General features: G+C 36.1%; 1 protein-coding gene across 2 annotated transcripts in view; it reads right to left on the reverse strand.

The window, feature by feature from the left end:
- The window catches only part of ANO5 (anoctamin 5), a 94,483-nt gene that overhangs the window by 51,347 nt on the left and 18,318 nt on the right, over positions 1-24,818 (reverse strand). Inside the window, exons 3-7 of one of the 2 annotated variants that reach the window (XM_080815979.1) lie at positions 22,454-22,504; positions 10,746-10,787; positions 7,658-7,771; positions 5,947-6,015; positions 4,429-4,713 (exon numbers count right to left, since the gene is read on the reverse strand). In XM_080815979.1, coding sequence (XP_080672105.1) covers positions 4,429-4,713; positions 5,947-6,015; positions 7,658-7,771; positions 10,746-10,787; positions 22,454-22,504 — 561 coding nt within the window. The remainder of the gene's footprint in view (positions 1-4,428; positions 4,714-5,946; positions 6,016-7,657; positions 7,772-10,745; positions 10,788-22,453; positions 22,505-24,818) is intronic. The other variant, XM_080815980.1, reaches the window with a different exon arrangement.

Raw genomic sequence — 24,818 nt, forward strand, 5'->3', positions numbered from 1 at the left:
TGTTGGTTGGTGTGCTACAGTGCTGGTCGTTTTTGAATCACCATTAGCTAATATGGCAACACCTTTAAGTGCAGCTTACTATTACATGCTGGCAAATATATCACAATTTATGAAAGCAGTTTTAATTTTTATAAATAGATACTTATTATCTATTTGTTGTATTATAGATACTAATTATTTTATATACTTTGGATTATTTCTTTGGGAAAGAGTCACCAAAATTAGAACTCTGTCCTAGGGTATTAACAAAGTAGAAAATTTTACTCCACCAGATATTGAGACTTATTATGAAGCCATGGTTAAAAAAAAAAATACAGCACGGTATTGTCAAATAAAAACAAATCTGGACTTAGAAAAGATATTATGTGAAAAGATGATAACAAGAGGGGGAGGGAAACTATTGTAATAGGGAGACCTGTGAACATCTGAAGAGTCAGGCAGAAAGGGACTTTTCTTTTTATTCATTCATTCATTCATTCACTCACTCCTTCACTCATTCACTTGGGAGAGGCAAGCCAGGTTCAGGGAGTGTCCTTCTTTGTGGTAAGAAAAGGCTATTATATACGCCAGTGTTGGCCTGGGTTAAGGGTACAACACAGTTTAGGTTCCTGTGGGAGCAAAGTTTAATTAATATTAGGTCAATTCAGCGAACACATCCTTTGTTTTGATGGATCGGTGGGGATAAAGAGTTCAGCTGGCCGTTTATTAGACCAAGAGTGAGAATATGGAGGGCCTGTTTGACTCTTATTGCTACAAACTAATTACAAAAGGGAGAAATTACAAGGCTAATTATAAATCTAAAAGAACTGAAATTTCTCTGGTGCCAAAATGTTGTTCTCAGAGCATTTCCTTTAGGGAACTTGTAAGTATAAATTCTTTCTCTATCCCTTTGAGATTTATGTAAATCTGCAGCAAAGCTAAATAAGCCTCTTGATAGTTTTACAACCCAGGAAGTGTTTTTCCGTAAGTTTTCTAGGAGCCATCCCTTTTAAATGTAAACATGAAGCAAGATAGCATCCCTACTGCCCTGGCTCTACCAGTAAGGTAGCTTGCGCACCTGACTCCAAACTGTAACTACTTGCTTGGCATAGAGATATGAGAAGCTTAATTTTTTCTTGCTTTAAAAACAACTAACATAGATCGACACTTCAATCGCCAGGTGAATTTATGATAAACTATGTGGCAAGTAGTGCTGTCAAGTCAAATGGGAGATGGGGGCAGTGGTTATCCAGGAATACTTATACGGTGGATGGTAGTCCTTTACAGGAAACAGTTTCCCAGAATGAGAAGAGTGGGGGATTTCTTTAACGGTCCCTGTTTTCTAGGACTAAGAACTCAAGTAAAGTTCAACATTGTCAGTATCAATACAAAAAGAGACAAAAAGATCAAAGCTGCAGAACTGGACCCAGAACTAGACCTACGAGTATACAGAAACTTGAGTATGACAAAGGTGGAACTGAAAAACAGTATGAAAAGTTGAATATTTTCAATAATTTTGACAAACTGAATGATCACACATACAGTGGGAAATGGTACCGTGCACAAAAATGAACTCCAGGTGGACACTAGTTCTCCATGTGGAAAGTAAAATAATACAACCTCTAAAAAATAACATAGGAAATTAACATCATGGTCTTGGTGGTAGTTAAAAGATTAAGAGCATGATTCATAAAGAAAAGGCTGAGAAACTGGACTACCTTAAAATTTAAAACATCTGATTAGCAAAAGAATCCATTAAAAGAAAGAAAAAGGAAGCACGGGTAGGAAAAGATCAGTTATGTATATGATAAGCAAAGGACTCATAGGAATACATAAATGATTTCTACCAATCAACCAGGAAAGACCTAACTGAGAAACAGACAAAAGACTTCACAAAAGTGCCTATCTAAATAAGCCATAACACATCCAAACACACATTAGAGAAACGCAAATTAAAACCATAATGACACATACACAAATAAACTTCAGTACAAAGTAATGAAAATGAATGCACAAAAACTCACACAAGAGTTAAATCACCCAAACGAGCATTGAACCGAAGAAGCCTGAAGACTCAATATCTACTGCATGATTCCATTTTTATAAAATGTAAGTCCGCTTCTGCTGAGGACGATGGGAGTAGTGACTGGGAAGTCAGGAGGGCTTCTGGAGGGCTAACAAGTTTGTCTCCTTGATGTGGGTGGTAGTCACACAGCTGCGTAAGCTCTTCACTTACACCTTGGGGGGCCTACCTCTATTCATACTATGCCACAATTTAAAAAGAGAGAAAAAGAAAGATCGGTAAATCCTAATGTTAAGAAAGATGTGGAACACGGAGCACTCTCATACATTGTCACTAGGACTCTAAACTAGTACATCTTTTTGTAAAGGGTGATAGTGCAATATAAAAATTTTTTATGTGCGTGCCCTTAGATCCAGAAATTCTGTATCTGGTATCAATTTTGCAGAAAAATTTACATAAATGCTGAAATATGTAAGTACCAGGTTGAAAACTACAGAATTGTTTGTAAATCAGAAAAGTTGGGAATAAAGTTAATAGCTGTCAGAATGGGGAATATATGTACATGCTAGATATTACAAAATATACACCATGAGGCTCAGATGTCATGATGGTTGTGAAGACGCTTTGAGAAGTATGAAATTCAAGACCAGTGTAAGATGCTCTTGGAATACTTTCAATGTGTAGATACATAAACTCGAGAGTCCTGGATGAGGATAGGAAGGAACGTTAATCTCCCCAATAGCTTCTTCAACAGAGCAAAAATAGTTCTGCTCCACTGTGAAGGAGGAAAAATTTCTGTTTTAATGCTGAATTAATCTAAGGCATCCATACTCTTTACACAGAACAAGTAAAGAGAAATGGATACTGATATGTCTATACCTCATCAGGGTCCTAACTTGCTCCTTCTGGTTCACTGGCCTTTCCTTAGCTACTTTTTAACATAACAAGTCTATCCAAAGTACTCTACAGTTTGCAAAGGGCTTCACATGGAGTCTTTCATTTGACTTTGACAATAATGCCAGTACTGACTATCATTATCTCTGTCTTAAGAGAGGTTATCTCATTGAGAAAGCAGCAGAGTTATGACTTGAAACCAGGTCTTCTGATTCCATGTCATATGCTCTTTATTCCCTTAAAAGTTGCCTCTCAGGTTTGTAGTTGTGGTCGTGGTGGTGGTATTTTATTTCTGTTAAGAAAAAGGAGAACAGGGGTGCCTGGGTGGCTCAGTGGGTTAAAGCCTCTGCCTTCGGATCAGGTCATGATCCCAGGGTCCTGGGATGGAGCCCCGCATCTGGCTCTCTGCTCAGCGGGGGCCTGCTTCCTCCTCTCTCTGCCTGCCTCTCTGCCTACTGGTGATCTCTGTCAGATAAATAAATAAAATCTTAAAAAAAAAAAAAAGAAAGAAAAAGGAGGACACTTTTGGGTTTGTAGATTCCTATTTTTATATGTAAATCCTACACATTGTATTTTGTTTAATATTCCTGTCTGTGATTTTAAAAAAAAAAGACTGAGAAACTAGAAAAATGATTATTTCAAAATCCTTCTTAAATACTGAAGAGTACTGAACCTTAAGGGAATATGGTCTCAAGTCCAGAAAGAGAGTAAGTGACCTCCAGGAGGAGGATCCTGTGATTGCTAGAACCTTGGTGATCACATTCATAGGCAACAAGGAGAAGGGGCACCAAAGAACCAGAACTTTTTTCCCCTCTAAAATCAGGTCAATAATAATAATACCTAACACTTACTAAGCATCTAGTATATTCAGATATCAGTCTTTCATATTTTAAGTCATGTAATTCTCAGAGTACCCTATGAGGTAGACTTTATTCCTATCTTAACACGAGGAAACAGTGTAGTAGTGGAAGCATGAGTCTTTTGGGGAGAGGCTTTTCACGGGAAACGTAAAGATGCTAGGACTACAAATAGAGAGGAAATATTATTATTCTAGACTGAAAATGGTTTTAAATAAGAGGAGAAAGTTTTGAGGTTTCTCAAATGCTCTCTCTATATAAAGAAATTTTAAAATTCCATTTTCATTTGGAATGGCCAGTATTCATCCAGCTGTGCACTGTGTTTATAAAACCCAACTCTAAGTTTATAAAACCATTTTACAAAGAACGAATAAAACCTAAGCCCTGGCTCTCAGTTAAGAGCTTTTCCAGTATTACACGAAGCCTCTATCTTAACTATGTCTGCACTGTCAAACTTTGGTGTTTAAACAAGCTTGATAAGTCAGTAGGGGAACAGGTTTATGTGGTCCTGATGGACTTTTAAACCTGCTCAATACCACCATGTACTTATCAAATTGTATGCAGACACACGGTGCAGACAGAGCATCACACATGTATACATGCACAAGTACACAAGCACACGCAGGCACACATGCCTCACTTCAAGGGACATAACCAAAGGTCTTCTCTACCTACAATTCTGTTTCTCATTGAGGATGGAAAGAAGCTTGACTCGTCTTCAATGAGGAAGAGTTCCTGCCGATGTCTGGTGAATTGAGCAGTGAAATATTCAGGACGAGGGTGCCTCACGTTCTTTGGGAGCTTCAGAGGCCCGAGCATATAACTAAAGGGGATATTCTCAGCTGGAGGAATATCGCTCTCTTTAATAGGCATTTTGATTCCCAACACTTCAGCGTAAGTAACCAGTACCTCCCAAGGGGCATGGATCTTGACAAAATAAGTCCTTCCATCTTCGGAGTTCTGTCGAAAAAGGAGGCAAAATCAGGCAGCATCATGATTTATTTGATACCAATCTGATTAAAGAAACAAAGTTTTATAAAATCTCAAAAAAATAACGATGTCACAGCATTTTCAATTTATTGAAAATTTTCAGCAAAACTTCTTGAGGAACAAATGCTCAAAACACATATCTGTATATTATATTGACATATACATGTTTGTGTGTGTGTGTGTCTGTGTGTGTGTGTGTGTGTGTGAGACAGAGAAAGAATATTCTAAAAAATGTATTTTTTTTAAGATTTTATTTTTTTATTTGACAGACAGAGATCACAAGTAGGCAGAGAGAGGAGGAAGCAGGCTCCCCGCTGAGCAGAGAGCCCAATGCGGGGCTCGATCCCAGGACCCCGGGACCATGACCTGAGCTGAAGGCAGAGGCTTTAACCCACTGAGCCACCCAGGTGCCCCTAAAAAATGTATTTAAGAGTCAATGTACACTAGGCCCAAATCCACAGACACATATGTGATTCTGGGAAATCTCTAAAGTTATTATTGACTAACCATGAACTCAGAACTGTGCTTAGGGTACATGAGGGATGCATACAAAGTATAAGACACACTTACTCTTCTTCCCCAGCTATACCTAGAGGAAGCACTTTTAAGTAATAAGGGTTCAGGACACAGGAGAATGACCTAGTTATACATTGTGTGGTAGAACACATATTTATTAGTTTAGTAAAAAAAGATAAATAAGAACTACAGAATACCAGAGTTTCATGGACAGTTGGGGATCCAAAATAGGTCTTTAAAAACCATTTTGAAGGTAATTCTAGAAAACCAGTGCATGGCAAGAGAATTTAAAAAATAATGAAAGAACTTGCCATATTCATGAGGAGAGAAAGTCAACCTGACTTACATAGTGGGTTGTCGTTATAAGACAGCCAGGTTAACTAGAGTGCGAGATAACAGGCAGCCTTAAAAATGAGACATATGGAAAACACTTGTGTCTTCACTTTCTTTGCACCCTGAGTAGAATTATGTCTGTCTATTTTTACAATGTTCCACTCATCATCTTACATTCAGAACACTGACCTACTTATTTACCGGGAAGACCACAGGCCCTACCTCTACATATCTGTAGCCAGAGAAACTATTGTATCACTCCCAAACACAAAGTCCATCTGGTCAAAGGCTGTAGCAGAAGAAAATGATGCTTTAAACACCAAGACTCTGGTAAAAATTAACAACTACACTTACCCTTTTGTCTTCAATTTCCAACTCAAGACCTGTTTTTCTAAGATTTTGTTCAAATTCTTTTCTCCTTTCCTATGGAAAAAAACAAATCAATAGAAATATTTGGGACACTCTTCTTTGCCCAGTGATAAAACAGGCTTATTATTCCAGATGGTCCTCTGCCCCTCCCATGGTGTGTCCTCTGTGTGTCCTCTCTGCCTGGTTCCAGTACCCAGTTGGTAGAAAGATGAGTTTAACTGCAGTCACTGTTTTGCCAAGGAAGCACAATGAGAGAGGGGCAGGGGTCTGAAGGCAAACATAATAGAATGATTACATTCGCTGGCCGTGAGATTTAAGCTGGGTCGGCATAGGAAAGCAGTGGGTAAGGACCAGCAGTGAAAAGGGGGGTTACAGTAATTGTATCTTATCTGGTCCTGCTTGAAGGAAGGGTATTGGTCAGAAATATTTGAGGGGTTGGTCAGATAGTCAGATGCCTGGAACAAGATGATAAAGTCTCGAAGTTATTGGTAATGACAAGTTCTAGGGAAGTGAATGGTGGAGCCAGAGACTAAGATAAATGGAAAGAGAGTTCAAGGAAGAAAGTGGATAGGATCCTAAAACAGTCATCTATGTATGCATTGCAATCATCAATGTCTTAAGAGGAATATTGGTGGAGAGAATGAGAGTGAACCAGGAGCTCAAACTGTTGAGAAATAAAATGGAAGACCTAGGGAAAGATTATTAATGACAGCAGCAAAGCAGGGCAGTGATTAATGTGATGGGAATTAAAATTCAGGGAATTTTAGGGATAAGGTAGGAAGAACAGACTGTAATCAACAATTAGACGGGGGGAGGGCAGGCATTTACCCATCTCCAGAAAAAGGTCCCATGAGTGAAAACCAACCACTACCTGAGAGGACTCTTGGAGAAGGCAGTGAACCTCAGTGAAGAGTCCGGTTTCAGGGGGACATTTAGAGAAAAGGAAAATGGTAACAGGGGGTGGGTTTCAGGGCCCTGATGGAAGAGTTTCCAGGGAAAAACGGTGGAAGAAGGGGACAGGGTCTTATGGGATAGTATCTATTGTTTTTTATTTTTATTTTACATGATATTTATTTCCCATGTAAGTAGTTATCAAATGTGTGTACATGTTTCACATATGGACTCATTTATCAATTCACTATTTCAAATATCTAATATGTATCGAGCATCAATACTGCCACCAGTGCTTAAGGCATCTGAGTATACAGCAGTGACCAGGACATAGTCCTCAGTCTCATGAACTTAATTTATGGTGATGGACACAGTAAGCAACTTAAACAACAAATACATATAAGCTCAGAAACTGATGTGTTATAATAAAGAAAACAGGATAAGGAATAGAGCATAATGTGAAGGCTATTTCAGACTGCATAGATTAGCCACACATTTTCAAAATGAAAATTGCCTGCAAAAAATGAATATTATATTCAGACATACACCTCAAATTTTGGAGGTTACATTTAATACTGCAGAGTTACATAAAAAAGTACCAGTCACTTGGAAGAAGATAAAGAAGATAGGGTTCAGAAAAGTCCAAAAAAACCAAATCGACTTAACACATCCAATCCATTCTTAGGTTTCTGACCAAGTCTCAGCTTTCAGTAACTTTTATAATTTAAATTCATGGGAACAACCCTGTTGAACTACAGAAACTGCTTCTTTTAATGATTCCCATTTCTCTCACCTAAGTACTTACCGCCTTTAATTCCGCTTCTTTCTTAATGTCATCAACATAGGAGAGCACAAAATCAATTTGCCTAATCCCATCTCGGAAGAAGATAGAATCTTTGCTTTGTTCATCTTTTTTAAACTGCAGGAGACATGAATGACACAACTTTTACAGTTTTATTTTCAGTTTTTTTATTTTTTATTTTTTATTTCAGTTTTATTTTACAGTTTTATTTTCAAATGGTAAAAACATGAAAAGAATTAGCTAAAATTTGGTCCAGTTTTTTTTCAGTCCTGAAATGGCAGGTGAAGACAAATCACCAGAGTTTTTATCAACAGATTATGTTTGTTTTAGAAAGTGAAATTCCATAAAGAATATATATATATAGATAGATATCTATTTAACTATCTATCTATCTATATATATATATATGAAAGATTCAAGATGAAGCTAAGCATTTCCCTACTGCAATTATACCAAAATATAAAATAAACATATGTATACATTGATCCCAAAATTCATATTCAGAGGGAGCCTTGTTATCTTCATTAAAACACATGCCAATTAGTCCAACAGATAATTCATATTCACACACTACTTTGGAAGTGTAATTAATTATAGACCAATTAATGCATCTCACTCCTAAGAAAATTGATTGATGACTCATGCTTATACTATCTTCATAAAACTGCCACTTTCCTTAATTCAACTTCCGAAGGATTAAAATAAAATCAAGGTGCAGTGAAAAATTAGAAAGCAGGTAGCTTGCCAGCTGAGTTTACTATAAGTAAACTACGCTCATGCAGATCTCCTTTCAACACCAATCCCTAAGTGAGCCAGAATCCATGCTTTGCTCTCATTATAATAGTCAGACTGAAAAATTCAGTGTTCCCATGTTGTATAGTTCATTAATTCCTTCACTTTCAGAACCATAAAAACACGAGAGAGCTTCAGAAGAAAAGATCTCATGTTTGACTAGTTTGGCTTTCCTCAATTTATTTGTAATATGCAATATATAATATTTGGAATATCCCACATACAATACTTAGAATGATGCAAATAGATGATGCAGTAGGTGTCAGTGATCTCTCTAGCCCTAAGATGCATAATTTAACATGGGAAATTTTCCAAGTGCTTCAGCCAACTTGTGAATGGAGAACTGTAGGTTTTTCCATTTCATAACTGGCATTTATGTTAGTTTATTATGAGTTTCTGTTATGGCACTCAATGCTGTTTTTCACCCAAGGCAGGTCAAGGAGACCTTCCCTAAAAAAGAATGGGTATAGATCAGTCATATATAAGACAAAAATCTCATTGACCTGGTCTTTGAACAAAGTCACTGTATTTTATCTGAGTGAAGGCAGGGCTGGTGTGTCTTGGGAAGAATTAACTCCCAATGCGCAGGAGGAAATGAGTGTGAAAATAAACAAAGAAACAACACACATCCAGGGACTCTCCAGTGTCAGTATCAGAATACAGTAATTCAAATGTTATGTCTGAGTTCTCTGTACCCTAACAAAAGATGCATAATCATCTCCCTTTTCCTAAAAGAAAGTAAAAGAATCTGAGAAAACTCACTCTTATTATGTTACCTCTTGGTTTATATAAATCACTACAGGGGCACACCTGGGTGGCTCAGTCAGTTAAGCCGCTGCCTTCAGCTCAGGTCATGATCCCAGGGTTCTGGGATTGAGTCCTGCATCGGGCTCTTTGTCCAGCAGAGAGCCTGCTTCTCTCTCTGCCTCTGCCTGTCACTCTGCCTACTTGTGCTTTCTCTCTGACAAATAAGTAAATAAAATCTTAAAAAAAAAAAAAAGAAAGCATACAAGAAATTTAAAAAATAAAATCTTTAAAAAAAAAGATTTTAAATCACTACAGGAAGGAAAAGCAATAAAACAAAAAAATCATTTGAGCTCTTGTAGATCATCATAATATTAGCATATTCTATGAGATCCACCAAAACTCATGGAAGCCAAACTGGGGCAGGAAAAAAAAAAAGACTAATTGGACTACACATAATCAAAGCAAAAAATTAGGGGGAAAATAATTATTTTGCTCTTAGTTTGTAAAGGCTGAAATTTGCATGGTAGAGATTATTTTTGAAACAATATATATTTACAAGTGCTTTTATTGTTTGGCAAGCTAAATCTAGGTCCACCTAGAAGTTCTGATGACAGAGGACGTGTACATAGAAATCAACAAAAATCACACTCAGAGTATTTAACTGTTAGGGAATAAACGAAGCAACTAGAAGAATAGTGACTCTAATTTTTCTGAGTGTTCAGTCAAAATGGGTATATACACTTCCCTTCTGAAAGCCAAATGCTACCTAGGAAAACCCAAACTTCCTTCATTGTGTCATGCCCCAATATTAACAGTAAAATGTTTAAAAATATGGAGAAATCACTGGTAACCTTGTCAATCACCATGAGGCACATGACTTAGCACCATTAAACAAAAGCCTGATAACGTTGTTACATATAACTGAAGGCTATTAAAAAAAATAATTCTTCAGTTTTGCTCAAGACATGACAATAAGATAATATTTTGCAATGTGTCTATGTATCTGTGTTTGACTTGTTCTTAGAAAGGCCAATTTATAATGAGGCAAACATCCGAGTGCCTTTTCTTTGAATGAGGTAGTTGTTTTAAGGTTCATAGTCCAGGATCCCTACTGGGAGCTCATAAATTTCTAAAATTGTAGGCAAATTGTGTGTATGTGTGTATATGTATGTAATATATGTGTGTGTGTATGTGTGTATATATATGGACATGCCAAATATATATATAATATATGACATATATTATATATATATATTAGTATACATAATAACTAGAAATATGTATACACACCAAATATATATAATATATAATACATACATAAATTATATGTATATGAACAGACACACATATACATTTTTTAGAAAAAGGGTCCACATCTTTAATCAGATCCAGAAACAATTAAGAATCACCATTCTAAAATCTCAGTTGCCTGGGGACTGGGAATCAATGACAAAGTCCCCCCAAATCACAGGTATACATTGGAATAAAAGTGACTGGGGCTATCACTGCAGCCATCCAAAGCATAAGCAGCATCATTCAGGGCTTGTTTTACCATAAGACGTCGCCTCAGGAACAAATTGAATCGCTTTGCAGACTGTGAAACAATCAACAGAAAGTTAGCAAATTCTGCCTGACATTAAAGATCTCCAAAACGCAGGCATGCAAATACACAAACCTTCAGTATGATCACTCAAGTGAGTGTGTGTGTGTGGAGGGGGAGGAATTAAATCTGGAGGGTGGGATTAAGGAGGGCACATGATATGATGAGCACTGGGTGTTACACCCATCTGATAAATTATTGAACACTACATCTGAAACTAATGATGTACTATATGCTGGCTTATTGAATTTAAATTTAAAAATTAAAAATAAAGTTCGAGGGTGGGAGAAGCTAGTGAGAGGGAAAGAAGAACAAATATAGGAAGAAAACAATAAAGAATAAAGGAAAGAAGGGAAAAGAGACTTCAAGGAAAATTTCCCTAAGTTATTTATACAGTAACTTTAAATAATATGTATTTGTGGAACTGAATTAAGGAAGAAAGGAGAAAGAGAAAAATAATGAAGGAAAACATGAGAAGGATGGAAAATATTAAGTATGTCCATATAAAGCAGGCAAAGAAAGTAAAATCAGTACAATTCTACTATATGGTATGGAAAGTTCACCTCATAGCATAAAATATTTCATAGGCTCCCAAAATACTGGGGTAAAGAAAGGGAAAGACATTTGGTTACTTAAATGCTGAGCTGTCTTCAATCTTCAGTCACTATGACTGTTATTTATTTATTTATTTATTTATTTATTTATTTATTTATTTTAAGATTTTATCCACTTATCTGACAGACAGAGATCACAAGTAGGCAGAGAGGCAGGCAGAGAGAGAGGAAGGGAAGCAGGTTCCCTGTTGAGCAGAGCCCGATTCGGGGCTCAATTCCAGGACTCTGGAATCATGACCTGAGCGGAAGGCAGAGGCTTTAACCCACTGAGCCACCCAGGCGCACCTGTGACTGTTATTTTTAAAACACCAAGGCAATTACCTAAAACATCTGGGAAAATCAATAATATTTTAAAGAAAACCAAACGATGGCACAAAAAAGCAAGTGTTATGTGTATTTCATAATACAGTGAAATATAAATACTCTAATAAAATTGTCGATAAAAAGTTTTAGTTCTCATCATGGAAAAAGTTTTGCCAAAACTGTTGTTTTCTTACAATAAGCTAGACACCTAAGCAAAGGTGATTGCTGCAGTGAAAAATCCCTGCTCTATAAAGCAAGGACCAGCTATGTACAGCCAAGTTAATACCACTGTTGCTTAAGAACACAACAGACACAAGAAGGATGCTGGTTATTGCATAAAGCATATTTTTTTCTATTTTTTAAATCCTTTTATTTTTTAAATTTAAGATTTTATTTATTTGTCAGAGAAAGAGAGAGCACAAGCTCCTGCTGAACAGGGAGCCTGATGTGGGTCTCAATCCCAGGACCCTGGTATCATGACCTGAGTAGAAGGCACTTAACTGAGTCACACAGGCGTCCTGCATAAAGCACATTTTAAACTGCATTTTTCTGCTGGGCTGATATTTTTCATCTTAGCACTTTTATTTTCTTATGATCTTTCATGAGATCCACAAGTTACTGTTATTCTCAGATGTTTTTTCCTAAATTCATCACAGAATCATTAAGGGAAAGGAAAGAGTTGTGCACTCAGGGGTCATGCAGGACCACATAATTTTCAAAGGCCCTGTCTGACCTATTTGCTTTCTTTGGGCTCTTTCTACCATCAATTTTTTTTTTTCAATTTAAAAAGAAATAAATGAGGGGAACTTGGGTGGTTCAGTCAGTTAACTGTCTTTTTTCTGCTCAGATCACAATCTTGAAGTCCTGGGATGCAGCCTCGCTTCAGGCTCCCTGTTCAGTGGGGAGCCTGCTTCTCCCTCTGCCCCTGCTGCTCCCCCTGCTTGTACCCTCCCACTCTCTCTCTCTGACAAATTAATAAGTAAAATATTTAAAAATTTTTAAATAAGTAAAAGACATAAATGAATATACATATGTATGTGTGTATATATTTTTTCATATATACATATATACAATTATATTTATAGGTTTTTTTTAGAGTATATTTATTTATTTGACAGAGATCACAAGTAGGCAGAGAGGCAGGCAGCAAGAGAGGGAAGCAGGCTCCCCGCTGAGCAGAGAGCCCAACTTGGGGCTCCATCCCAAGACCCCTAGACCATGACCCAAGCCGAAGGCAGAGGCCCAATCCACCAAGCCACCGAAGCACCCTTTTATGGGTTCTTTTTGTTTAATTTTTATTTTAGAAGAATTAAAATTAAAACATTTCCATGGGCTCCAGAAAGTGTCGTAGGTCTGAGTAGGCACAGTGCCCACTGTGCCTATACAATAAGCTGGCCCATGGGACACGTGGGAGGCTCAGTCAGTGAAGCATCTGTCTTTGGCTCAGGTCATGATCTCAGAGTCCTGGGATCCAGCCCTGCATCAGGCTCCCTCTCAGTGGGAAGTCTGCTTCTCCCTCTTCCACTGCCTTTCCCCCTGTTCATGTGTGCTCTTTCTCTCTCAAATAAATAAAGAAAATCTTAAGTTGGGCCTAGGGTCATGAATTAACTAAGTACCATACATTTAAGACTTGCTAAGAGTGCAGGGTTTAAAAAGTTACTCAGATGATTGCTAAAAAGCCTTCTGCAATAAATACATCTAATATCAAGTTAGTTTGCAGCTTTTCCAATACATCTCTTCACAATATAAACGCCAATGGGATCAATACCAGCAGTTGACCATGAAAACATATTGCCTCAACAGTTAATGTGTTTTAAACTTAATTTTAAATATATTACAAGATCACCAGCAAAGGACTTGATCACAAAAAGATAAAATTATGTTCCAGTGATAAAAATTATAGAATTAATAACTTTGTTATAAATTTCCATCATGTGCTAAATTATGTTTAAATGGGTAACGCTGAAACTAATGAAAAGGCATTTTTAAAATCAGTGCTATTTCCTTGTTACCTTAGTAACTATTTGATGTATTTATTTCTGGCTTTCTTCAAGCACTGAATTTTTTAATATAGTAAATCATTTAATGTATGCATTTTCTTGCCTTTTTCATAATATTACCATAATTTTAAAATAAACTTTCATATATTGTAAACTTTTCATAAAAGTTTTCCCTACATAATTTCAATTCATTAAATTTAATCTAATTTATTCATACGAAGACACTTTAGAGTCCTTTCTTTAGGAGTAGTGTTCATAACCTGAATCACTGGAGCCACATAGTAGGAGTTGTCAATGGCATCATTCTCTCATTATATGTAAATTTGATCACTCATCTGCATTCCTCTCTCTTTATGTATTTTTTTTCTCACACCCTTCCTTGGCCATTTTTGAATGTCTTCAACAGACCAGCTACTGACCAATACAGGGACTACTCAGTGTGGGAGAGCAGGAAGCACTTGAGAGATTGCTGACTCTGGCTCCTGTCTCAGCTACTATATCACTGGTGACGGAGGAGCAGGGTATGAAAGTCCAGTATCCTAGACAATTCTGGTATACATACTGTAAGCGAATGAAAATCAGTACAACTCAGAGAGTTGGAATACAGGAAGCCATTCAGTGCTCTCAATTCCTAAGCAAGACAAAGCCCAGCTGCTCTTGAGGCTTTGATTTCACATTTAAATCTACATTAACTCTTGAGGTTAAGGATGTAGACACTCAATCTACAAACTATGAAAATCACTTACTGAGTGGATCCTACACAAGTCCTAAATTAAAACAAAAACCACAGCAATTAAAAACTAATTAAAACTAATTAAAAGCTACCATATCTTAATTTCTTTGTGCCGAACACTGGGTACTCTGTATGTTTAATGTTATCAGGTAGATTCTTATTAATTATCAGCAAATGGTAATAAAGACACAGAATCAACTAGGTACACAAAAGGCTTGCACACCCTTAGTGTTCACCCAATAAAATAATAAAAACAACAAAAAAATCAACTACCAGCAAATTCTTATGACACTGGTAAAATATTTCTTCTTGAAAAATATGTTTGTCTAAATCCTAAACAGATTCTAAGTTGTATCTGATAAGTTTTAATATTGTATATGTAAGTTTCAATTTAGTAAATGGAAGTTAATTTGGAGAATCCCCAGTTATGTGTAACCATATCTGGATATGCCAATGCTTGTGGATTGAGCAACAGACTTTGCTTTTATAGTATATGTGTAACTTCCTCGAAGATTGCTTTGAGTGTATTTCATAGTCTCAGCCCCTGTGGTCTACATATTTCTATGCTTAAACTGTAGCTTCAAAATATACAGTAACAGCCACGTGGAATTTCCTTTCTATCTATTTTTCTAGTTTGTAATATTAAATGGACTAATCAGACACAGAAATATTTGCATATACTTGCAATGGACCTTAAGAATGTATAGTGAAACACCAAGCTTTAATTAAGACTATTCCTCAAAGACCAGCACATAAAAATCATAGAATAATTAACCATGCAGTAAAAAATTTAAGGAAATAGATATTTGCACATAAAAAGAGAATCCGACTTATGAGAAGAATCCTAGGAAAAACGACAAAAGATTCTGGTCTTACATGGCAAGAAAAATCAAAATTTCAGTATCTGAATTCCTCAATCAATTTCACCAAGAAGTAGCCAGTCCCCTTTTTTAAAAAAAAAAGTTATTTATTTATTTATTTATTTATTTATTTATTTATGAGAGAGACAGAGAGAGCGCATGAGCAGAGGGAGGGAAAGAGGGAGAGTGAGAGGGGGAATCCCAAGCAGACTCCCCACTGAACATGGAGCCCAACGCAGGGCTTGATCCCATGTCCCTGAGACCATGACCCCAGACAAAATCAAGAGTCAGATGCTTAACTGACTGAGCCACCCAGGTGCCCCAACACTCCTTCTATAGAAATAGGAAAAATAATGTCAATGCTCCCTCTCATTTAGTCATTTTCTTTGTTTTTGTTTTGGTGTGGTTTTGGGGGGGCAGTTTGCAGAAGAAAAGCTTTGGATGTTTTTTGCAAAAAGAATTTAGGATGCATTTCCTGGTGAAGATAGTTCAATGGAATTTTTTTTTTTCCACTCTGAAGATATTTGAAGTGGATAGAACAGATCTCTAAAATTGAAGACGTGTGAAGTATTATGACTTCTTGGGAATTTACTGTGAAATGGGATTTTATGAATTTCTAATCCCTTATGTTTAAGATTCTTCCTATTTGTTTATCCATTGCTTCACGGGAAAGAAATTTTTGAAGTTAAAATGAATAAAATATATCATTTTTATCAACTATGAGTATATTTGACAAATTTGGCTATACACTATTAACTATAAATATGCAAAGCTCAATTTTAAATACACCAACAACACATTTGCCAAAGGCCCCCAAACAGGCAACTGCAATTCATTGCTGAGATAGACCAATATGCAGGGATATGGTTGCTCCCTTTTTTCCAAAAATTCAACTATATAATGTTAAAATATTCATTATTCTTTTTTTAATAACATACTTTTAAAAATTTTTTTAACTAGTAAGAACATATGTGTATGTGTGTGTGCATATATATATATGCATGTACATATATGAAATGTAATAATATAAAATGTCCATTGACGTATTTATTTTCTGGCCAACATTATTACTCATTTCATGATTAATCCTAAAATATATTTTGTCATGCAGGGGAGCTATGTTAAAAAAATTAATTATTCCAGGGTGCCTGGGAGGCATTGTGGTTAAGCATCTGCCTTCAGCTTAGGTCATGATCCCAGGGTTCTGGGATCGAGCCCCACATCGGGCTTCCTCCTTGGCAGGAAGACTGCTTCTCCCTCTCCCACTCCTCCTGCTTTTGTTCCCTTTTTCACTGTGTCTCTCTCTGTCAAATAAATAAAAATCTTCTGTTAAGATTTTAAATTAAAAATTAAAATTAATTTTAATTAACTCAATTAATTAAAATTAATTAAAAATTAAATTAAAGAAAAGAAAGAGAATGAGTGTCTTCCTTCCAGAGGTCAGATTCAGGAAGGCTGTATCCCCCCCACTCAAGGTCATTGAGCCTCTCAAGAATCTTGTCAGTACATGATGCTCTCTTTTTATTCCCTTCAGTTCTATCAATAATAATTGATGCATGAATACTATAGCTATACATAGCGGCATTCTCTAGCACCCTACATTTGTAAAAGTTTTTCATTCAGACCTCCCTATATTATCCTACTCTGAGTATGGCTGATAGAACCTTAAATGATACAGATTCTTCTTTTGTGATATTTCTGTGACATTAAAAGAAAAGTTCCCTGGAGAAATGGTTGATTCCAGGACTGATACAGGGAATGAATAAAATGAGCTTAGGGCACATTGCAGTGCTACAAAGTAAGTAAATGCTAAAAACAAAGCAAAACAAAATTAATAGGGTTAAGAAAGTTCCAAATAGCCACAGCGACAACAATTTGAGCAAAAAAATAAATAAATAGTATTGGGTTTGTAACACAAAATAGAAAATAAATATCTATGAGTCCATCATGATAGAAATAAATGAATGAATAAATGAGAGATAAATTTTCCATACAGAAGCATTCTAAATAGTTCATTTACCCTTAAGGATTTGAAGCGCAACCCCCTAGTCCTTAAGTGTAGGCTTCATAGATTGACTTTCTTCTAAAGAATATAGTATAGAAAGGGAGAAGAAAAAGAATAACTTTATAGCAGAGTAAAATGACAAACACTACTTTAAACTTTAAAGTTAACATCAAGAATGGTAAGTCATGTTGACAGGGCATACACTTGATGTAATGTGATGAAAATAGCACTTAACTTCTATTGTCTTCCTCCCCAAAACACATTTACTCTAGTCTAATCATGAGAAAAACATCAGAAAAATCCTAATTGGGGGACAGCCTACAAAGTATCTAATTAGTACTCCTTAACACTATGAATGTCATTAAAAACAGGAAAAGTATAAGAAGCTGTCACAGCCAAGAGGAGACATGCCTACTGAATGCAGTGTAGTAAAAATAAATCAAAATGGGTTAAAGACCTAATGTGAGAAATCCTAGAAGAGAAGGGATTATAGGAAGTAACCACTTAAAAAAAAAAAAAAAGGAAGTAACCACTTTGACACTGCTGTTGCAACTTTTTTCTAGCTAAGTCTCTTAGGGTAAAGGCAACAAAAGCAAAAGTAAACTATTAGGATTATATCAAAATAAAAAGCTTCTGCACAGCAAAGGAAATAATCAACAAAAAATAAAAGGCAACCTGTAGAATAGGAGAAGATATTTGCAAATATCTTGACATATCTGATAAAGGGTTAGGATCTAAAATATATAAAGAACTGAAACAACTCAAAATACAAATAATCTTGGGGTGCCTGTGTGGCTCAGTCCGTTAAGCATCTGCATTCGGCTCAGGTCATGATCCCAGGGTACTGGGATCTAGTCCCACATCAGGCTCCCTGCTCTGCAGAGAGCCTGCTTCTCCTTAGGCCTCTGCCTGTCTCTCCTCTCTCTCTGTCTCTCATGAATAAATAAATAAAATCTTTTAAAAACAACAACAACAATAAATAATCCAATTTTAAAATGGCCAGAAGGCATGAATGGACATTTCTCTGAAGAAGACATCCAGATGACCAACAGACACATGAAAAGATGTTCATTACCATCAGGGAAATGCAAATCAAAACTACAATGAGATATCAGCTCACACCTGTCAGAATGGCTAAAGTGAACAATACAAGAAACAACAGGTGTTGGGGAGGATGTGGAGAAAAAGGAACCCTCATGCACGGTTGGTGGGAATGCAAACTGGTGTAGCTGCTGTAGAAAATACTATGGAGGTTCTGGAAGGAGTTAAAAAATAGATGGCCCTACCATTCCGTAATCATACTACTAAGTATTTCCCCAAAGAATACAAAAGCACTAATTCAAAGGGATACATGGCACCGTATTTTTATAGCAGCATTAGTCAAAGATAACAGATGCAGCTAAAGTGTCCATCGATTGATGAATGGATAAAGAAGATGTGGCATATATATACGTTGGAATATTATTCAGGCAAAAAGAATAAAATTGTTCCATTTGCAATGACATGGATGGAGCTACAGAGTATAATGTTAAGTGAAGTAAGTCAGTCAGAGAAAGACAAATACATATGATCTCACTCATACATGGAATTTAAGAAACAAAACAAACAAGCAAAGGGGAAAAAAAGAAAGAGAAACAAACCAAGAACCAGATTCTTAACTACAGAGAACCGACTGATGGTTTCCAGAGGGGAGGAGGTGGGAGGATGGGTGAAATAGGTGATGGGGGTTAAGGAGTGCACTTGTCGTGATGAGAAAAGGTGATGCACGGAAGTGGTGAGTTACTATACTACACACCTAAAACCAATAAAACACTGTATACTACCTGTACTGGAGTTAAAATAAAAACACAAAAATAAATAAATAAATGCAATGTAGTATCCTGATGGGATCCTGAAATAGAAAAAAGGACATTAGGGAAAAACTACAGAAATCCAAATAAATTATGGACTTCAGTTAATAATAATGTGCCAATAACAGTTCATTAATTGTACCATACTAATGCAAGATGCTAATAACAAGGGAAAATGGAAATGGGGTGTAAGAAATTTGATGTACTACTGTATTCACAGTAAATCTGTAAATCTAAAACTGTACTCAAATTAAAAGTTTATTTGAAAAAGAAGCTTACTGTTTAATTTCCAAAACTTACTGTTTAACCAAAGACACTGTAATAAAAAAAATGAAGTATCATAAATCATTTTCAAATCATTTGGAATCTAGAATTTTAATCACTAGCATATGATATAATGGGGAAATTATTTACAACTCATATCACAGGCAAAGGATAACAATAAATATGTAAACAACTCCAAAAAAAAATTCAAGAGAAAAAGGAAACACCTAACAGTTTGACAGGAAAATAGACAAAATAAATGAACAGAGTTATCCAGAAAAATAAGTTAAAATGACCATCAACATAGGAAAAGATGGATGTCCCACTCATACTGAGAGAAAGGAAAATTTAAACCACACTAAGGGGGTGCCTGGGTGGCTCAGTGGGTTACGCCTCTGCCTTCAGCTCAGGTCATGATCTCAAGGTCCTGGGATCAAGCCCCGTATTGGGCTCTCTACTCAGCAGGAAGCCTGCTTCTGCCTCTCTCTCTGCCTGCTGCTCTGCCTACTTGTGATCTATCTCTCCCTGTCAAATAAATAAAATAAAATCTTTAAGAAAAATAAATAAACCACACTACATACACAGCTAACTGATGGAGCTCCCAACAGCCACTAACCATCCCAACATCAGACAGGCAAAAATCTAAACCCATGGCAACATGCAGGCATCCTCCTACACTTGTTAGAAATGTAAATCATAGGGGAATTTGGCAATATGTGGCAAAATTACACATATGTTATTCTTTTATGCAGAAATCTTATTTAACACTGGCCAGAATATTATCAATACTGACTCTCAAGGGTATTTGTTATAACAATATTTGTGATAAAAAAGATTAAAAACAACTCAAATGTGCATCAATAAGGGGACTGAATGAATATACCACACTAAACCCCCACAATGTAATATTATGCAACATACAAATGAATAGGAATGAAATCTACATAAAATATTGCGTGAACTCAGGTTATGTTAAGTGAAAATAAAGGAACAGACCAGTACATACAGTATGCTGCCTTTAGTGTAAGAAGTAGGAGGAATATAAATATACAGATGCATGAGTACACACACCCATGTATGGAAAAGTAAAGGACACGTTAAAAGGATAACCCAAGTATAAATGATTACTACAGAGGATTAAGAGGAAAAACAAGGAAGAAAATTTTCTCTGAAAATACTGCGTTTTACAGTTTCATTCTCACATAGATTTACCTTCAAGCTAATAAAGGTAAAAATGGGCAGAAGACATGAACAGACACTTCTCCAATGAGGACATACAAATGGCTATCAGACACATGAAAAAATGTTAATCATCACTAGACATCAGGGAGATTCAAATCAAAACCACGTTGAGATACCACCTTACACCAGTTAGAATGGCCAAAATTAGCAAGACAGGAAACAACATGTGTTGGAGAGGATGTGGAGAAAGGGGAACCCTCTTACACTGTTGGTGGGAATGCAAGTTGGTGCAGCCACTTTGGAGAACAGTGTGGAGATTCCTCAAGAAATTAAAAATAGAGTTTCCCTATGACCCTGCAATTGCACTACTGGGTATTTACCCCAAAGATGCAGATGTAGTGAAAAGAAGGGCCATCTGTACCCCAATGTTTATAGCAGCAATGGCCACGGTCACTAAACTGTGGAAAGAACCAAGATGCCCTTCAACGGACGAATGGATAAGGAAGATGTGGTCCATATACACTATGGAGTATTATGCCTCCATCAGAAAGGATGAATACCCAACTTTTGTAGCAACATGGATGGGACTGGAAGAGATTATGCTGAATGAAATAAGTCAAGCAGAGAGAGTCAATTATCATATGGTTTCACTTATTTGTGGAGCATAACAAATAACATGAAGGACAAGGGAAGATGGAGAGGAGAAGGGAGTTGAGGGAAATTGGAAGGGGAGGTGAACCATGAGAGACTACAGACTCTGAAAAACAACCTGAGGGTTTTGAAGGGGCGGGAGGTGGGAGGTTGGGGGAACAAGGTGGTGGGTATTAGGGAGGGCACGGATTGCATGGAGCACTGGGTGTGGTGAAAAAACAATGAATACTGTTACGCTGAAAAGAAATAAAAAATTTAAAAAAAATAAATAAAGGTAAATCTATTTACTTTCTTCTTTACGCTTCTTGCTTGCACCAGCCCCTCCAAGTATTTCAAAGGACATTCTAACAATACGTCCGCATGATCAAATAGTTTATAAATTTTTTAAAGTAAATTATTATTGTTCCATTATTCTTCTTAAAGAGTGACAGCAAAATAGCATAAGCTTTAGGTTCCATTAAACCTTATTTGATCTATGGCTTTCAACTTTTGAATCATATAAATGTTTTACATGATCAAAAAAAAAAAAAGAACCAACAAAGTTCTAATTATTATAATTTGATCACCCCACATCCTTCATTCATTACAGATCAGTATGCTAACAGAAAGCAAAACATCACCTGTGTTAAAATTGTCAGTATAAGAATATAACTCTATTTCCCCATCTTCCCAAACAGCAACATTTTTTTTTTTACTAAGCAATTAGTGAAAAATTTTAAATCCCTTTACTAACCTCTTAATTGATATTCAAATTTGATTATTAAATAAATTGTACTTCATGATTATTCTTAGGCATGTACTCAAAGGGGAAAGGACTGAAGGGATGAAATAGGAAGAAAGAATACTGAACCACAGTTCAGAAACTCGAGTTCTAGTCCAGGATCCACCTCTTCTACATCAGGATAATTTTGGTCAAGTCATTAAGTCTCTGAGATCCCTCATTTTTTTTCTCATTTGTAAAACTGAGAAATTAAAATGCAAGCAAAGAGCTATGCTTTATGTGTATTTCTCATAGATTCATTTGATGTTACTTTTTTCCCCATAAGAAACTGATTTTTTCCCAAAGTAATAAATTCTCAAATATCACGTATGAGGACCTGAAAGATAACTGACCTGGGAAAGAGAGCATCACCCACTCTGACTACACAATAATACCTCATTTGTGTCCATGCAGGAAAGTATAGTGATGGCTGCTTACCACTGGTTCTTCACTGATGAGAAAGCTGGTCTCTCTGCTGCTCAGGGACTGCTAACAGTAACATGGGGGGGAGACGGAATGCTGTTAATAATAATGCAAGTGGGGAGGATATAACTTTCAACTACAAAAACTCTAGGTTCTCAATACAGAAATACAAAACCTGCAATTCAGAGAACTTACAGAACACCTGAAATTGAATGCAAAACTGTGTGCGTGCATGTGTGTGTGTGTGTGTGTGTGTGTGCAGGGAGAAAGAGCTTGAGAAAGAATGAGAATTTTGAAAGTAGCTCTATCAAATCAAAAAACCCAAGATGTGGGAAGTGGTTAAGAAACTACTATATTATAGAGAAATTAGCAAAGAGTACCACCCTTTGAATGATGCTGGGTCGTGAGCAGGATCACAAGGAAAGGCAGAATTAGCCGGCTATTTCAGGCCTTTCAACATTTTGGGGGGATTATTAAACAAATATTTATTAAATTAAATAATTAAATTATTTTATTTATGAATTTATTAAATAAAATGAATACCTTAGGAAACACACCACCAGAATTCTTAAGGATCTGCACTTACAACCCAAGAAAAAAGCCATACTTGGCTATAAATACACACAGAACACTTGTAATTAAAGTAATATCAGGCCTCTGTATATTGGATTTTAAATCCTCATACTCCCTGATAGACTGCACATCACAGCACAGGCGCCTGGAGCCACACCCTATCACTTCTTGTGGTGTCTGGTGTCAGGCACCAGGGGGTGCTATGGAGAGGCAGCAGTCAGCAAAAAAAGAACCTTAAACTCATGGCTAGATGGGGAATTCACTTACCTGGTTCTTGGAAAATCACAAACAGCATCATTATACCCAGGTGCCACAAGAAAAAAACAAAAACAAAAACAAAACAAAACTAATTTATCTGTTTTCTTAAGGAGGACAAGGAATAGAATTTTGAACACCTATTGATTTTCATATTACGGTATTCAAAATAAATTCCATGAAAAGATAAATGTCATCTATAGTATTAAAGCTATGCTGAAACAGTTGGAAGAACTATGGTAAACTGAGTCAAAGAGTAAATATAAGTTCAAAATCCTCTTTTCACCGATGTGTGTTCTGCCTATGGACCTTGAATGAATCCCATTAACTCACCTAAATACATCAGATATGAACTAATGAATATCTCCATCCCTCAATTCTAAAGTAGCAGCCTCTAATAATAAATTGTGCACCTATATTTCAGCCTTTAAGATAATATATAAGTCCATTATAGCTTCACTTTATGTTGACTCCTCATAAAATAATTTTTTTCATTTATGGTAGAGAGCGGCCAGTTGTTTACTTAAAAGAAGGTACCAAAAAAAAAAAAAATACATTAAATGTCCCAAAAGCAACCAGGCTAGTCATTTCACGATCTCTCCCTTTAAGAAATATGAACCTGTTGTGACTTTCCAATCAAAACCTGTGAGTGTATCTTCAGTTTGCAAAATAAAACTCACATAGGTTCCTTCATACTTTTTGCTGAGTATTTCATTGTTCAATTTGTCACTGACTTTAGTCTCAGGCCAAGGGAGAATCCATGCTGTTCTCAATTCTACATTTCCCCCTTCCATAGCTGTGACTTTCCTGACTCAGGCTTCCTCCTTCCCTGACCTCAACCGTTATGGAATTGAATGAAATGGTACAAAATGTAATGAAATGAATAAATAGATGAATGATTGATACAAACTTCCAGTAGCAAAAACAAAAACAAAACAAAACAAAAACGAGGCAGTATTCAGAAGATCTGTACATCACCATAGAAACTAAGTAGCAATCCCAACTATTCTAAACATAGGAAGCAATTGTTTGGAAATTCAAATTCAGGGGGAAAAATGTACTTCTACATAGGATTCTTTAAAGCAGTATTCTTAAAGAGGTAATACTGTAGAGTGATTAAGAGAGCAAGCTCTAGAATCAGCCTGCTTGGGTTCAGATGCCTGACACCAGAATTTTTGGACATAGCAAACGAGTTTAGTCTCATTTTAAAGACTCTTCATAACCTTTTTCTTCAGTTATGCAAAACTAATGACTTGATACATACCAACTTGAGCAAGTCAACCTCTCCATGCCACAATTTTAGTGCAGTGAAATTAAACATGATAACACAATGGAAGTTTTCAATATATGTTGACATTTTAAAATTAATATTTGCTTAATTTCTAGTGATCGTATCATAAATTTAATATATTTATATTAATTAATTTTTAATAAACATAAATAAAACATAAATTTTTAATTCACATGCATTCTCTGGATCTCCAAAAAAATACTAACAACGTTCAGTGATCACCTACATCAATTGTAGATCAGAGGTAATAGTCTAGAATTC

Source organism: Martes martes (assembly GCF_963455335.1).
Source record: "Martes martes genome assembly, chromosome: 10".
Classification (NCBI taxonomy): domain Eukaryota; kingdom Metazoa; phylum Chordata; class Mammalia; order Carnivora; family Mustelidae; genus Martes; species Martes martes.